This window comes from Phasianus colchicus, chromosome 2 (genome assembly GCF_987193195.1).
Source record: "Phasianus colchicus chromosome 2, bPhaCol1.hap1.1, whole genome shotgun sequence".
Lineage (NCBI taxonomy): Eukaryota > Metazoa > Chordata > Aves > Galliformes > Phasianidae > Phasianus > Phasianus colchicus.
Window position 1 is genome coordinate 15,607,044 of NC_143437.1, and position 17,667 is coordinate 15,624,710.

Below are 17,667 nucleotides of genomic sequence, written 5' to 3' on the forward strand. Positions count from 1 at the left end.
CTTAAAAATAGTACTTGAAATGCCTTTGGTACTGTCATCATCTTAATTGCACAAACAATCTAATTCAACTAAAAAAGTAGCTGACTTCCAATCAGTTTGCTGACATATCCCAGAACATGTTTCAGCCAAGAAGAGTATCTTACCTTCATTTCCAGATGAAACAAATAAATGTGTTGCATTGTTGCTGTTCTTTATCTTGCAGACAAACAAAGCTGTAGCCAAGGGAGACTTCCACCACGCAAGCTCCAGCTCCCGGCGAGCACTCTTCCTTGCTGTGCTGTCCATCACAATTGGAACTGGCATCTATGTTGGAGTGGCTGTGGCTCTTATTGCCTATCTATCCAAAAACAATCACTTATGAGCCTCAGGAAAGAGGGACAAGCAGCCGCCCAGCACCTGCACTGCAGAACTCCACCGCAGATCAGACTGCATGGTTTTCCAAAAAGATCCAGAGACACATAAACACCTTCTGGGGGCAGGTACAGGCTATGATGGGCTTGTGCATTACAGTAGGGTGGGAAGCTGGCTGAGATTGAGATAGTTGCTGTATTTGTGATGCACAAGTCCTGCTTCTCTACATGAAACCCTGTGAAAGGAATAAAGGAAGAAAAGAAAAGAAAAGAAAAGAAAAGAAAAGAAAAGAAAAGAAAAGAAAAGAAAAGAAAAGAAAAGAAAAGAAAAGAAAAGAAAAGAAAAGAAAAGAAAAGAAAAGAAAAGAAAAGAAAAGAAAAGAAAAGAAAAGAAAAGAAAAGAAAAGAAAAGAAAAGAAAAGAAAAGAAAAGAAAAGAAAAGAAAAGAAAGAAGAGAAAAGAAAAGAAGAGAAAAGAAGAGAAAAGAAGAGAAGAGAAAAGAAGAGAAGAGAAAAGAAGAGAAAAGAGAAAGGAAAAAGAAAGGAAAAAAGAAGAGAAAGGAAAAGAAAGGAAAAGGAATTAGGGGAAGTGTGGAGAAGGGTATTTTGCCTTTGCCTTCTTAGCAATATGGTGTTTACAAGAAGCTGGCAAACTGAGCTGTTCTCTTAATACCTTCTTGGTGACCTGAACTTTGCAGCCAGCATGAGCTTGTGCTTTGCTTGCTTGTTGAGCACGGCACTGAGATCTGAGAAAGCATGGACAGTGGCTAGCTCTCTGAAAGAGCAATGTAACAACAGGAGGAAGAATACATTTTCTGTTTTTGAATGCAGGACTTATTTGCCTAAGAGTGAAGCAGAGACCTAGCAGAGAACAATGTTGCCTACTCTTCTTGTGTTGGTAGGTTTCTATGGGAGATAAAAAGGAAATAAAAAAATATTTTTTCTTTCCTTTCTTTGTTTCTGGATTAAGACGTGACCCACAGACCCACCCAATGCAGAACAGCTGAGGTTACAGCATGACTTGATTCCGCAGACTGAGTGTGAGGTCGAAGTAGCATGGAATCCATTGTATAATGAATTCCTCCATCCAGTCACACCGTGATAACAGCACATGCCCATGGCATATTGCTTATCAGGATTGCTCCACCCTCTTGTGGTGACATGCATAGCAGCAAATGCGAGAAATGTGGGGGGAAAATGCAAACTGGAATACTAACCAATTTTAAATTAAAAAACATGGAAAAGCATGGGAATTAACCAGAGGAAGGAATGCTTCATATATTTCTGAGGTATTGCTCATACACAGAGCATAGAAGTGGATCGCTTCGATTACAAGCTCACGGCTCATCCATGGACCAAGGACACAGAATAACCATGGATGTCTTGATAAGAAAAGTAATGGTATGTTGCAAGGAAACTGAGCATTGTCCTTACACTGACTAAAACAATGCATCTCTTTTCTTCTTTACTCCTTCCCCACAGTCACCCTTTTATTTTGTTGTCTTACAGATGTATGATATCTTCCCACAAAAGATTCATGTGTGTAGATATATATGTATGTATATATATATATCTATACAAATTGATAAACTGATTGAGACAATAAGCATTTTATTGCTCACTGCCTTATGTTTGTACCAATACCATTTATTTGTCCAAAAACCTTTGTGTCCATCTGTATTTCATGTCTGTTTTGCTCCAGGACAATTATTTTCCTTCTGTTTGGGGGTTGGCATTGTTTTGGGTTGGACTTGACTTTTTTTTTTTTTTTAGGTGGGAGGAGAACAAACACATCCAAAACTATTTTTCTGCTGGTTATAAAGTTTATTAAAACACATGGTATACAGCTTCTGATGCTCCGTGTGACACTTTCTTTGGATGGATGTGGAGTGTTAGACTGAGTGAAACTTGCCACAGTGCAGAGTTCACCTACCTGAAAAAATATCAATATGGACTATCCCATATTGTTTCTGCATGTAAAATCACATTGAGGTCACTGACAGTTCTTCTTTTGCATTGATCTGTTGGGCTGCAAAGCCCGTCATGGCTTTAAAACCTTAGTGGGCGCGTGTGTTGCAGTTCTCCACTCACCCACCTGGAGGTGGCTATGACCACTTTTATTCACATTTGTCACATTTTGAGCCGTTTTCCCATTCAGAAAGAATGGGAAGTTTATTTCTTGGTTGTTTTTGAGGGCATAGTGAAGTGTTTCTGGACCTGTATGATTACGAGGTCACATACACTTGGCCTGAGCTTCTGTCAAGCACATCTCAGTACAGATCTTACCATGCCTCGGTTCATAATGGAGTAATGACCCAGGCTGAGGCTAGGAAAGCCTTTATCTAAGGGGCAAAGACGAGAACTGGATATACTGATTATTTATTTAGCTTAAATAAAGAGATTTCCATTTGAGCCTTTCCCATTTGTACCTCTGTAGTGTGTTGTGGCCCAGCTCCCAAGCTGGGGAATGCATAAAGCTCTGCCACCCTGATAGACTCAGCTAGAAGGAGCTGAGAGGTGTGTGATTCAGACTCTCATAAGATATCTGAGAGCAAGAATCGCTGCAAGAACCAAAGGTAGAAGTGGTTCCTTGGACTGTCTATGACCTTGTTTGCTCTTGTTGAAAACTTGAGGCTGGCAAATCCAGGAAAAGGCTTTTCAGACACCTCGGGGGGGATTTCTAGCCACTTTCAGTGGCAAAAGGGAGGAGGGTCTGCATACAAATGGAATCAGAAGTCCCTGTTGCTTAACCTAGGAGGACTGCTCTGGATTGAGGCAGTCACACGAGATGCATAGCCTGTTGCAGGCAGGCAGCCTGCACAACACACGCTGTGACTGACACCATAGGAGTATCACCTCCAAACCACCCTAGTCCATGGGCTGCCAAGCTCTCTGCTCATTAAGATAAATTCAAAACAATAAGTTGTAGTGTCATCTTTCCATCCATAAGCCCTATGTCAGAGCAGGTACCACCTGCCTACTCCCAGCCAGAACAAACCAGGCATAAACTTCCCACTGTGTGCTCAGGCTGATTTGGCACAAACACCAGTGTGTGCATCTGCCTTACCCAGATGACGATGGTATTTCTGAGTGTACAAACCTCCATGAACTGCAAAGACATAACCAGATAGAGGAATATCTTCATAAATTGCTATAGAGGTGACTCCTGCTGTTTAGAGCCAGACCATTTAAGACTGGCTATGAAATTTTGTCAGCAGCTGCTGAACTGAAAAAGCCCTCTGCACAAGATTGTTATTCACTGTTGGCTGCTGGTTGCTGAATATTATTACCTGTTTCTACCCCCTCCTTTGGGAAAGGAAAGGTTGTGCAACCCAGGAGGGGAAGCAGGGATCATACACCTGCTGTGAGTGATGAACTGGGAGAAGACAGGAAAAAGTACTGACAGGTAAAGAGCCCTTAAATATTTATTTTCTGTGGAGAAACATCAAGAAAATGATTCAGGGTTCTTTCCTTTTCCAAAGCAGATTTTTGAAACTGAGTTAGCTTACCTGTCATTCTGTTCAGCTTGAGCTTACCCCTTAAACTTACCTGTTATTCAGAAGCCATTGCTCCTTTTATGCTCTCTCCAGGCTTCAAGGAGGCAGTTTCTAATAAACTACACATTTGGAGTACCAAGAGCGCTCTTTCTTCCTGCATTTCGACGCACGGAGCTCCTGTCTAGTTTACAAAAGAGCTCTGCCATCCCAGAGAGGAAGGAGAGAAGCCAATCCCCCAAACACTACGGCTGCCTCATTGCTTCCCTCCCATTCTGAAGGGAGAGCTTCATCCCATATGCATTCTGTCAGGAGGTGTCAAAGAAGTGGCACTGATATCCTTACCAGATGACAGGCTGGAGTGATAGGTAGGATTTACTACAAGGGAAAATATCAACCTGCAAAGTGCAGGGTCTGAAGGCTCCAACTTAACCTTGTAATGTAGGATGTCACTGCGGATTAGTCTCAAAAGGTGCACGGGGAGTGCTGGAGGCTCACTGAGAGGGGAAAAAAAAAAGCCTCTTTTTGAGAGCCTCAGAGCTCACGGGAGCAGAGAGACTCTCCACTAATAATGTGCTGGGTCAGAGACTAATTCCACATTACATCTGCCATCCAATGGGATTTCATAAACCCCTGATAACCTCCATTGATTCTTGGTACCTTCACTCCAGAATCTTGCTAGAGCTCAGTGTTTTTTATTGCTGTCTGAGGAACTGCTGTCAGTCTGAGATGTATTTCTCCCATCTTCGACACAACACCCAACATAAGGCAAAGCACTGAGAGCTCCTGGTGAGGCAGGATGAGGGCACACAAACTGCTTGTGTGCACTACCTTACACTGAGGCTGGCACAGACAGGGGCAGGCACCAGTGTGGTGCCCATGGCAGTGACAACCACCTGGGCATGCTGCCATGCTCCAGCCACAGCTTGGGGAATGCCACCTGGTGAGTTGCAAAGGAAATTCACAGGCAGCCAATGAGTGGGGCCTCTGAGGAGAGAGGATGACAAGACAGCCAATTAACTTGATTAAACCAGCCCAGCCGTTCCTAGCATCCTGTGATAGCTCTTCCTGCAGGAGCTGAGCACAAAGGATGCTCTTTGCTGCCTGCCTGACTTCGCTCACAGCTGTCACATTACCAGGATGGTACAGTTCTTCAGGCAGTTCAATCACTGCAGCCCATGGTCCCGCTTCTCTGGTGTGGCACATAACATTGCATTTTGCTTGAGACATCGTGGGCAGCACTCAATGACACAGACATCGGATCCACAGCTGCACCAAGGGAGGGAGAGTAGGAACTGTTTGCGCTGTTGTAGTTTATGCCATGTGGCAAGGCCAACACGTGTTTCATATTTATCTGCTCTGGACCAGCTCTGTTGCTCCCACTGCCTGCAATGGTCAGAAGGTAGGACTACTCCTCCCAGAGTACTTTGACAGGATTCTCCAGCCATGCCATGGCAGAGCTGTCTGTGAAAGGCTGCAGAAGGGTGGGAAAAGACTTTATGAGTTGGCTGGTAGGAGAGAGGCTGGAATTTACCACATCTGCTCTACAATCTCTACACATGGCCACAGTGCTGGAAAGCAGACATCTCTCCATGGTGAGCTATTTTGCTGGGATCAAAGCCCTCCATCTCTAGACCTTTGTGATAACTAACAGACTGTGCTTGTGCAAAGGTAAGTAGCCCAAAGTGATGCCCCAGCTGGGTTACATCAGCACTCCCCACACATCAGGTATTTGCCTGCCTCTCAGAGACAGCTTGTTCATCTAGAAAGCTCAGTAGTGCTCCCCCTGCTTTAGACTCGTACCAGTTTTGAGACAATTCTGTACAGGCATACATTCATATATTTATATATGCATAAATATGTATATATGTTTATGCATACGTATTTGTATATGCATATATACACACACACACACACACACATATATGAGATTGCAAATGGAGAAATCAATTGACTTGTTCTCCATTAAGGAAAATGCTGCAATACATTTCACTGGAAAAAAAAAAATATATATATATATCAAAAAATACAGAAAACAACAATAAAAAAAGGACTGATTGATAATCATCTACAAAATAGAGAACAGATCATGAGAGCTGGGCTTTGCTGCTTACTTGCTATGTGCTTCTGAGCCAGCTCTGCTGTCTTTTTCCCTCTGCCACCTGGATCAACAGCTTTTATTGCTACTAAAGTGCTTTGGTCATGAGCAACTTCCAGCCCTGACAGAATAGCAGCCTAATCAAGGAAATGAGCCATCTTGGAGGCCAGAAAGAGCACAGGTACAACAGCCGTGCTGCCGCAAGGGAAGCAGCATGCATTCAGAAGTACTGTTGGATAGTCACAGCAAGCAGTTGGAGCTCCAGGAGGTTCCTGCAAAGGTCTCTAAAGGATGGCTGTGAGTCTGTCACTGCAACTTGACCCCATTCCTTTATTTTCTTACTGTGCTGATTGGTTTATTTGATCATTTCTGAACTCATATCAGTAACCTGTGAGCAGCCGCTGACTTGAATCGCAGGAAAAAGAATACCAAGCAACCTTCGTTTTTCTGCTCCCCTGAGATAAAACCTGTCAGCACGCTCTTGGCGCAAAGCAGCAATTAGATCTGGTCACATTTTCTCATCATTTTTATGTTTGCTTAGAACGTCTTCCAAGAGAAAACGCCATTCAATCAAAAGGAAAAGCTTGTCTGCGGGGAGATGTTGTTCTCAAGGACATTTTATAATTGAGAAAATAAAAAGCCAAGCCCTCTGCAATGGTGGAATACTTCACGCTGACCTTTTTGAAATGCAACACAGCCTATTCTATTTAGAAATTATTCGTCTCAAAAACGCTTGATACTGACCAAAGTGCCATCCAGCTGGCAAGAGCGCATGGTGAGTTTTCATTCCATTGAATCCTTGTGTGTTAGATCCAAAATGAAATTGTTAAAAGCCTTTTGTTTACTTTTTTTCTTTTTTAAGGAACAGCCAAAATGCAGTTTTGCTCTGTTTCAAATCTGAAACAGACGTTCAGATTGGGATGTTATCTATCACATTGAGAAGTCCCATTCCCAAATCTTTTGTTCCTCACTGATACAAAATTCTCCCTGACCTTATCAATAATACCATCCTAAACCCTCTTCGCTGAGAAACGCATCCTTGGAAGCACACAACCCTCTTGTTTTGCAGTGATGATTGTGATGCTGTGGTAGCATTTGGCTTCTGCCACCAGTATCTCAAGGTGCATTTTCTTGTGCTCAGAAGATTCCCCAGTGCATGCAATGGCATAGCCTCTGCTGTCATGTTCCCTGCACAAATTTCTCCTACCCCAATGGTTGGCCAGGTTTGAAGCAGACGATTTCGCCCTGCTATCAGGGCCTGAAGGAGGTCTGTGTGTGTCTGCTCAGGCAGCTCAGCCAAATCCTTTTAATTAATTTAATAAATCCTCATCTACTATTTCCCTTGTTGCCTGGTTTCCCCCCACAGTCTGCTCACACATTTCTGGAGTGAAAACAGAAGCTCAGAGAAGGGCTCTGTGAGAGGAAGCTGCAGGTACCAAGACACACTCCTGCTGCTCAGCCCATGCTGCCCAGGCCCCTGGCTCCTATTCAGTTTTCAAATCAACCTTCTTCTGAAGGTTAAACATGGCACCTTCCACATATCCAAATCTACAAGGTCAATGGACAGCAGCTTTTCCCTGCCCCCAGGGTCTCACTAAACACTTGCAACAGTTTGCTAAGCAGCTGTGGGTGCCCCATCCTTGGAGGTGCTCCAGGCCAAGTTGGATGGGGCCCTTGGCAGCCCAAGCTGGTGGGGGGCAACACTGCTCATAATAGGGGGTTGGGGCTGGATGGGCTTTAGGGTCCCCTCTGACCCAACCATTCTTTGATTCTGTGATTCTATTGTAAGATTCATGGGCTTGTTCAGCATCCTTAGAGCTGTGATGAAGATCACACCTTTATCTCTGGGTCTGTACTGCAATAATATATTGGAATCCTGTGGGACTCAGTCAGGGAAAGGGATTTCTGGTGACAAGCTTCAGTCTAGTTTGGCTCATCTCTGCTGACTTCTGCAGTGTTCATGGAGAGAAAACAGTGCCTCCTGAGGGCAATCCAGAGCAAGAGATCAATTCTCTGAATTAGGTGTTGTGTTTGCTGGCTAGAGAAGAAGCCTTGGGAAAAATACTCCAGTGTGCTCAGGTTGGGCTCTGTGTGCCTACAGCACCATTAAGACACTTACATTCATTTCCTATGAGCTGTGCTTTAATCAGTCTTGAATTCCACATCTAGGTCTATAGTGGAAATGCTAAGTCACAGCCTGAAGCAGTGATTGAAGGCAGGGCCAACCCAGGGGAGCTCAGGTGCATGCAATGAATCTGATGAGTGGAAGGGCTGGAGCCAGGATCTACCACTTCCCAGACCTCATTTAAGCGCTGACAGTGAAGGCAAAGGTACCTTGCTGGAGGTCACTGCATATCTGAGGCCTTCTCAAGGTAAGCAGATTTTTTTTTCCTTTTGTTTCTATGTCTGCAGCTGCTGCATTTGAGCAAGTCTTCACTTGCTTCAGCCTGGAGTTTTGCTACTCTGCTGTTGTTGCTGTGCTTTCCATTGCATTACAGTACATTTTCAGAAGCTTTTTCCAACATGTTCTCCTATTCCTGCCATTTCTGGGGCTCAGAATTGCTCCTGGAGCTTAGTGGGAGCACTTGTTTTGTAACCTGTTCCCAAACTTCCATGCCAAGGTGCAGCTAGTGTGCTGAGGAAGGCACTGAAGTGCCATTACAGCTTTCTTATCCAGGGAGTTGTCAGCAGGGAGGCAGCTGGAATATCCCTTTGGTTTAAGATACAGCTCTGTACATGCTGTTGTGCTGTTCCTTCGTTTACTTCAGTAACAAAATGTGATAAGGAAAGGGATTAGCATCTGGGAGGAACTTGAGGCAGGATGTGACAGACCAAAGTGGAGCATCTTCTGGGAGCTGAGCTGCAGAATGATTGTTGCCTAGAGGGATCTTTTAGGATTGTATCCTTGTTTTCTTTGGCAGAAGGGCTCTCTTGAAATTGAATTTCCTGTTATTTTCACTTCTTCCTTTATCCATCAGCATAAATTAGCTTTTCTTCATTCTTCCTCGGCTTTCCCCACCACACACACCCTTGGCCAGCACATTCATCTGGATTCTGCCATTTACTAACTGATCTGATTAGAGTTAATTACTAATTATTTGTATTACTACAACCCTGATGTTATATGCACCATGGGAATATAATTTAATTACAGTGTAATATCAATCAGATGCGTAAATTAAAATGTTCACGTTCAGTATGAGCCCATTTTCTATTTCCAGTTGTCTGAGCTGCCAGGCTTGGAGGAGAACAAAGCTATTGCTCCAGGCTGCCCAGCAGTGGAGTATGGGCACTGTTCCAGATCAGGTGGAGGAATGGGACTCACAGTTCCCAAGTGTGGTTATCTTTCAGAAGAATTCTTTCTGAAGGGTTTTTCACAAGAAAAGCTGCAACTGTTTGTCATATGAGCTGTACAAGATCTAGCAACAAACAGTTTCTGTGATTCTATGATTTTTAGTTTAACTACTTGTTCTGTGAAGAACCACCACCCTGTGTTCACTCTGACTTCAGATGGCTAAAAGTCTTTATCAGAATTAGAAATGCAAGCCTTTATGTCCTTTTCTTGCCATTTCTCTTCATATGTCTGTATTGTGTTTCTTCAGCTATTCTTTTTCCCAGCTGAAGAAATTTAGTCTAATTATCTTATTTTTGTGTATAAGCTGGTCTATAATTTTATCTCCTTTCTAGACCATTTTCAGAGATGAGGCAAACTTGCAGGCACTACTTAAGCTAATGGGGCACAGCATGGACACAAATGTTGCATACAAGATGGTGAGCCCTGGGGCAGCCCAGGTAGTTCTAGTGCTTCTGAAACCCATTCTCACTCTGTGACTTGGAAAGCCATGGATGTTGGTACCTCCATGGAGCCAATTACACAATTCATGCCAATTGTGCGTGAACTAAGTATACAGTAGACTTGCGTGATGTGATTATCTTTGAACTTATCGTACAGAGTCATCTCAGAATGCAGAATTTTCTTCCCCAGACCTTCTCAAGTACAGAAGATTAGTATTAGTAGCATTCCAGTTTTCTGATTTTTCTACAAGAACTGGCAAATGCTTGTTCCTAGTCAGAGGACCCATCTCTTTCAGCCTTTTGCAGCCACTCCCACTGGGAGATGACTCACTACCATTGCCAGAAAGTGAACTGATGTATGTCAACCAGATGCTTCCTCTTGGTTGTTGATCCACTCTCTTCTGCACAGTTCAGATGGGGATTATCTCCAGCCATTGTGACCTGACTTCCCTGGGTCTGCTCCCAAACACTACTTACTGCTAATTTTCCTAATGCTTGTTGTCTTTCCACACAACCAGGGTTACTGCAGATTCCCTTGGGAAACAGTTTTCCTCCTCTACTTCTCACTGGTGCCTCTTCCCAAGGGAGGATCCTATCTCTATCACCCTATGGGAATAGCTGGACATAGGCAACGCAAGCCCCAAGCCTTAGTTACTGCCTCCTTTAGCAGAGGCAAAATCCTAATTTCCTTTCCAGGTATAGGAGAGTGGTTGCACATGGAACATCAATTTCAGAGTAGCCACTGTTGCTGAAAGGTCTAGGGAAGCTGTTGCCCATGGATAATAAATTAAATTAATCTTCCCCAGCTCGAGTCTGTTTTGCCCTTAATGGTAATCAATGACTGGTCATCCTTTCTTTATCCTGATCTATAGAAAAGGTTTTATAGGATCACTTGAGTTGGAAGGGACCTTAATGCCTGTCTTGTCCAATCCCCCTGCAGTGAACAGGGACATCCACAGCTTGATCAGAGATAGTGTGGTTCCAGTGGCTAAGCTTTGAAAGAAATTTAATGCTTCTGGAGGAAGTGTTGTAAAAGCACTATGCTGGGTGGTTTTATAGATGCCACTCCAGATACTGGGGTTCTCACAGATTTGCTGTCATGTCCCTTTATCCAGCCAATATCTCAGGTAGCTATAGAAAACAGTGAAGGACATGTTTAGATACCTGAGGCATTCCTTCATGTCAGCCAATTCATGCTGCCAATGTGATTTCAGCAACAGGAGAAAAGAAAACTACACCAGGTGGTATCAAAACTGCTGGGAAAAGGCCTGAGCAAGTCATCTGACTTAATGACATTTGCTTGGAAACAGCTCTGCACAGTGCTGTAATCACCCAGATGGCACAGCTGGCTTTACTGCTCCTGGAACAAAGAGGTGTGATATTCACTACCAGCAATGTTTAGGGCACAGCACTGTGACCCTGTGCTGCAGAATGGGACCTTGCCCCTGTTTCCTCCACTCTGGTTCCTCTCTGCATAGAGTTTGGGATATACCAGGCAGTCCCCACCAGCCCTTCTTGCTTATAACTATAGCTTTCCTGGATAGTCAGACTAGAAAATCTTCATCTGTATTTTCATGCTGAACTTCCAGAGGATCCCTGTCAATATGTGGGGCTGGACCCACAAACAGGTGAGCAACAAGTATTGTATGCTTGCAGAGCATGTTTGCATCCAACTGGCAATGGCTGAATTTCAATTAAATGCCCATGGGCAACTTTGTGTTAAGCAAACATTTTTCTATGGGTTGGTTTACTTGGGAATGCAGTGTGATTCATCTCCCACGTGGGAGCCAAGGACATGGGCTGACCTAGTTTGAATGCTGGCTGCTCTCTCTCCAGACCACTCCAATTCCCCTAGAACTTAACTTTTGTTTACTGGGATGGCATCTAACCCAGGGATGCCTTGATTAATTTTCCTCAAAATTAAAAAATAATGTATATATCTATCTTGCTGTCACAGAAGCCTTTAGTATAATTAAAAACGCATCCTCCACAACATGAGCAGTAAGGAAGAAAAAATATTGCCCAGTTCCTGTGGTTATATCAGCCCTTTAAGAGTGCTGAGTTGGTTTCCTCTCTGGTCTATGCAGGTAGGGAACAAAGAGAGCAGAGAGCTGAGAGCCCTGGGGAAAGGCAACAGGGTGGCTAGGGGGCCAACAAATTACAGGTCACAGCAAACAGGAGTCTTCAGCAACTCTACCATCTCTTAGGAGGACACATGATGGATTAAAATCTTATTCTTGTGACAAAGATTGTAAGGAGAGCAGAAAATGGTATTGCATGAATCCATTCCTCTGACAAGGGTTGTGATAAAAAATACAAGAGCTTTTGCTGTCTTGGCACTGCAGATCTGTCCTCCTTGTTCTTGTCAGAATTTATGAAGAGAAAGAAAATAACACTTGCATCTTCTTTGGAGCAAGACAGATTTCTGGTTTGTTTTGCCATGAACAAAATGTAAATACCTGCAGATTGCTTCCCCCAGAACTGTGCAAAGGCTCCTTCAGAGTGCCTGCAAGCCACTGATATAGCAAAGACAAAGCAAGAAGACTCCAAACAGAGCATATGTAGTTATTGAGCTGAGCTTTGTTTGCTGGAGGCGCCCCTTTTGGATTGTTTTGTGATGTCATAAAATCCTATGAACTCAGGAATGATGTAGTCTTTTCTTGTCCAAGTGGATGGTGGAGCTGGTGTCTCTCTTGCTGTCTCTGCTGTCCTCCCACTATCACAGCACTACAGACCATAGGCACAGCACTCAGTGCTCAGCCAGGTCCTCATTTCATCCCTTCCACCCCACATGATGCAGTCTTGCAGCCTGCTGATGGCTTCCTATGAGTTGCAGTAGGCCGAATTCATGGCAGGAAGGGCTATAACACTTTTACTGCAACAGTTGTGGAGGCTGGGGCTGCAAATGGCACTCCAGGGTGTAGTGAAAAGAGTAGATATAGGAGAAAATAAAGACAGAAAGTGTGAGGGCGAGATGTGAATCCAGAATGAGGCAGCCATCCTGTCCTTCTCATCTCTATGCTTTTGCTGAAACTATCACAGTTTTAGGTGGCATCCAAAGTCACTACAGTCTTTCCTGAAGTACAGATGGATTTTGGGGAGCCCCAACTCTGCTGCTGTACCAACACCTCCTCCAGATGGAGGAGTCATCAAGACAGGAACAGAAACAAGAGCTGCCCATTCTTGTTGTAGAGGGTTGTGCCATATGCCAGCACTGTTCCTATCCATCAGTCCTTGTGTCACCTCCTCTGCACTGAGCTCACTGAATGCTGATCAGTGGCTTTATTTAGCTGGAAATATTTCCTTAATGAATAGAGGTCAGTAGACAACCTAAACTTGATGGCTGGCTACCCAAGTGTCAGCTGGGTTTTTACCTATTTCCCCTAACTCATTTCTTAAAGCCTTGTGAAATTACCCTTTTTATTTCTTATCTTTAGCCGCTACAAAACAAAAATGAAACATTACCCTATGGGACAGGTCCAACAAGGATCAGTGCAGGCAACCTGGATTGGGAGAAATTGAAATGCCAGACATTGTCTGTGAGATGTCTTTGTTCTTCCCACTGTGAGATGTGTGCACTTCTTCATACAGTGGACTCACGGTACATTTAGATATTAGGGAAAACTCTTCCTCAAAAGAGAGGTGCAGCACTGGGACAAGATCCAAACAGGCTGTGGGTTCTCCCTTCATGGTGACATTCAGCTTCATTTGCTCATTTGAGCAACATGACCTTATCTTGAATTTGGCTGTATCGTAAGCAAGGAAAATATTAGATCCCATCCTATCTGCTTCCTTCTGGGAACTTATGAAATTCAGAGAAATTCTTCCCAATCTATCTTGGTTTGTAGCTTGCTTTTGCTGCTCTTGTCCTGTGAAAGGCCAGCTATGAATCCAACAGCTTACCTGTCCCACCCGTACCTACCACCTACCAACAGCTATCATGTGTCCCTCTGCCATGCCATCAAAGCTGAACACATAACTACCTCTAGAACATGTAACACCAGCCAGCCCACAATTCCCCACATGTCTTTCAACCAAACCAGGCAGAGGCAGCAGCCTTCTTTGGGAGTTCCTCCCTTGTTGAGTGATTCAAAAGTAACTTTTTGTAAAAAGTTTTGATGACCAAACTCCAAACATGCACAGCTTTTACGGGCACCAAATTTCTTGTGGAATTGTTTTCTTCTCCAGGAGGCAACGAGGTTGATGTCCCCCAAGATGAAGGACTGCTCTGCAGTCCCAGCTCAAGTCCAACACTGAAGCAGAGGTCTGCAGTTAGAAGAGACTTGTCCAATGAGTGTCCTAGTACTGCAGGGGAGAGGTGCTCAGTCTGTCCAAAGGTAATCAGTGACACTGAACATGAAGTTGTGGGTGGGAGGCTCTTTATACCATCTTGCAGATGATCTGTGATGCCTCCAGGCTGAGACAGATTTTCTTGGGTATGTATTGAAACCCACATGTGGTACAGGCTGGCTGAGTAGCTATCACTTCCAGTCCAATGGAAAAGGAGAGAGTTGCTCCCTTCCAAGTAACCACACTTTTTGAATGCAAACCCATGAGTCAAAGCAACAGCTAAAGCGGATTCCTAGTTTCTCCAAATAATGGGTCCTGTTTTCAGAACACTCTGACCCCATCTGCTGAGGAACATGGAAATTCCTCCCTTCCACATGACTTCCACTGAGAGTTTACTTGCGGAGTTATCAAATTTACATAACCATCTGAATACCATTTTACTTTTATTGTATATTGCGCTGTTCAAGCGCGTTGATGAAAGCAGTGGTGGAACAATACCAGGTAATGAATATATTGAACTGTGAGACAGATATATCTGGAATGTATAACTAGATTCTGCTTTGACTGTTCAATTTTTCTGCACAAGCGTGGGAGTGCTATATGCATTCACCGTGTACAATAGAACTAATACCAAGAACTGTCTGTTTGCAGCAACTCTTACCTCTGGAGAATTTAAAAATTGAGTGAAGGGAATGGTACTTTTGTCTTCGGAGTGTCACTTGAATCCTTATGAATTTCAAAAAGCTCAAACACAAGCAGGACCTAAAACATCAGCGTCTTCTACCTCTTTCTACACCTTTTTCTTTCTTCCAAATCCAATTTTTTCTTTCTTCCTTTGTGCCTGTTGGCTTCCTCCATTGTTGCTGATGTGAGCTGCATCAGCAAGAAAGCTTTGAATGCCCTGGCATGGAGCTCTGACAGCAAAACACTCAAATCATGTCACCTGTAAAATACAAGTACCAGGCAAGAAGTACTTGACTCTGTGTGCGTATCAACCATGACACTTTGTTTTCTTTGGTTTTCAGTGTTTTCTTTAAATAACATTTTTCCTCACAGTTTATTTTCTTTATAGTTTCTTTTCCTTCGGACAAGAAATAGTGCTCCTCTCTGATGATCTTAAGCAGCTTCTGCTTAGCTGGAAGGCTGTTTGCCACTGAGAACCATTTAGATGGGCACATCCTCTTCAGCCAGAGAGCTAATGGCTTGAGTCTTTCCTGCTGTTCTTGGGCTACACGGGCCACTCAAGCACAGCAGGACAAAAGGAATCTATTTATGGCTGTTTCTGCCTGGTACCCTCACTGACCCCTGGAAGGAGGATGACCTTGACTTCACTTGCCATATCATCCCTCCAGAAAGATTTGCCAACCCCAAACCCTTAGGATGGGTACTTTGCTGAACGCTCACTTATGAGCAACACAAGACAGTCTAAGAGAAGCTCTCCCTTATACAAGCTACGTAACAAAAGAAGGCCCTATTCTCCAAGACGTAGGAGGTTGGGAGGTGAAGACTTATATCCAAAATTCATAGGTTTTGTTTCTCCATGCCCCACAGCCCACTCACACACCAGCCAGTTGTTTCCTTAACTCCCAGGGCTGTTCAAGGACAAACATACTAATGACTGTGAAGGAGCTGAACGCTGCAAATTCCAAAGCTAAAATAGACCACATTTGTAGAGGACTTTGAAATACTCAGTTTTATTTCCATGCACTTCCGCAAAGCGTTTTTACTCTAAGATAATGGCTACTCATCTCAACACTATTTTGTAAAACTCCAGTCATCTGAGACAATCTTCTTATCTCCTAGGATACATAGTTCTTGCTCAACAATGATAAAGCTGGAGAGAAATTAATTTATTCTCTTGCAATCATCTCTCTTCCTGTGTATATATGTGTGTGTATATATGTACATATTTTTTAACTAATGAAACAGAAACTGACAGTAGTTTAAAAATTCAGCATAATGATGTTATATGGTTATATGCAGAGACAGAGCTTTCCAGGTCTTGCTAATTTGCTCATTTTGCTGCGATGAGGCAGTTTAAGCTAACTGAAAACTTCCCCCAAAAAGTGGCGTTTAATTTTCTTAGTTTCAAGCTATAAATGGGATACTCTTGTGGGGTTACTTAATTTTATTTTAAAAACAGTAAAAGAGTACTAATGAATCAAGTTTTCCAAAACTAATAGTTGTAAAAGCTCCTAAAACAGGAAAAAGGAGGGAAATTTGGTTTTATTTTGATTCTTCGTGTTTTGCTTCTTAAAGAAAAACAAAAAGACACAGGGAAATGAAGTTATTGAGGATAAAGTTTGGAGTGAAGATCAGCAAACAGTAAATATTGAACAAAATAAGTGCATTTTGGCAAAGGAACTGTCAAAATTTCCTTTTACAGTTCTTCTAAAGAAATAAATTGATGTTTTTGCATCCTTATCTGCTTCCCTGTCATCTACGTGTCGCAAAAGTTATACTTCTCAAAAGCCTGCCAAAATATTCTATCTCCCAAATTTCTATCATGATTTCTCTGCCCTTGGAGCTGCCAAGTAATGCTGCTCTCAGTATAACATAAATCTTCAATGTGTAGGTATTTGAATTAACACAGTTCACCAGGCTTTCACTGCAAATATTCAGACTGCATGAAAGTCTGCAAAACCTTTGGTAACAGAACAGTAAAGGTGAGAGTGCTGACAGAAATGTCCACAAAGGTTTGAACACATGGGACCATACATGAGTTAAATAGTGACCATCTTTCCTAGGAAAATAGTGGTCAATTTCAGGATTCATAACACCCCAGCACTGTAGACTAGACTTGGAGGCACCAGTAGCAGACATATTTCAGAAATATGTAAGTTTGAACCCAAAGCCTCGTCTCCAACAGAAGGTTATTTCAAAAATGACACCCTGACACCCAGTGACACCCCTGTCTTGGATTCTGCACTGAAGAGCGGACAGCTTTCTGACAGCTGTGGGGACTTACAGGTGCTGCCCCATTCCCAGCAGTATATTTAGCATTTCCTAAACATGTTATAGTCACAATCAAAGTTGGAAGGAACCCTTAAAGACCTTCTAGTACAACTCCCCTGCAATGAACAGGGACACCTAGAGCAAGATCAGGTTTCTCAGAGCCCCATCCACTCTGGGTTTGAGTGTCTCCAGGGATGGGGATTCCACCATCTCTGGGCAATCTGTGCCAGTGCCTCACCACAGTTATTGTAAAATACTTCTTCCTACTATCCAGTCCAAATCTCCCCTCTTTTAGTTTGAAACCATTTCCCCTTGTCCTATCACAACAGACTCTGCTAAAGAGTCTGTCCCCTTCTTTTTTACAACTCCCTCTGTAGATACTAAGTCCTTCAAGAGCTCAAAGTCTACTTGGATGAGGTGCACATCTGGGCATCAAAGGTTCTCATAGGCATTTCAACAAGTCACCTGTGTGCCTAGTTCCCTACTTCGACACTCAGACACCCCTGAGTCTCTAGTTCTCAGTCTCAGGATCCTGGAAAACAGAGACACTAAAGTCACTTAGACTGGAAGATACTACCCTAAAGATTTCATGCTTTGTTCTACCACTTGTATACAACAGACAAACAAACACATTGCAAAAACTTCCTTTCTCTTTTTAAAAGCAATGAAATAAATCATGAGAGCAC

At 43.3% G+C, this 17,667-nt stretch overlaps 1 protein-coding gene and 2 long non-coding RNA genes across 6 annotated transcripts in view; 2 read left to right on the forward strand and 1 right to left on the reverse strand.

Moving 5' to 3' along the window:
- The window catches only part of SYNDIG1 (synapse differentiation inducing 1), a 62,119-nt gene extending 61,488 nt beyond the window's left edge, over nt 1-631 (forward strand). For 2 of the 3 annotated variants that reach the window (XM_090134892.1, XM_090134893.1), the window contains exon 4: nt 203-631. In XM_090134892.1, coding sequence (XP_089991018.1) covers nt 203-361 — 159 coding nt within the window. In that variant the 3' untranslated portion in view covers nt 362-631. The remainder of the gene's footprint in view (nt 1-202) is intronic. The other variant, XM_090134891.1, reaches the window with a different exon arrangement.
- Nucleotides 632-4,429: 3,798 nt separating this feature from the next.
- Nucleotides 4,430-17,667, reverse strand: part of LOC149918860 (uncharacterized) — a 36,323-nt gene continuing 23,085 nt past the window's right edge. The window contains exon 5 of the long non-coding RNA XR_016464622.1: nt 4,430-5,307. This is a non-coding gene — a long non-coding RNA (uncharacterized LOC149918860). The remainder of the gene's footprint in view (nt 5,308-17,667) is intronic.
- Nucleotides 12,395-16,450, forward strand: LOC116231623 (uncharacterized). Of its 2 annotated transcripts, none has more exons than XR_016463989.1 (2): nt 12,395-13,053; nt 13,925-16,450. It is a non-coding gene; the product is annotated as an uncharacterized LOC116231623 (long non-coding RNA). The 2 variants fall into 2 exon arrangements; XR_016463988.1 differs by having other exon boundaries at nt 12,395-12,500.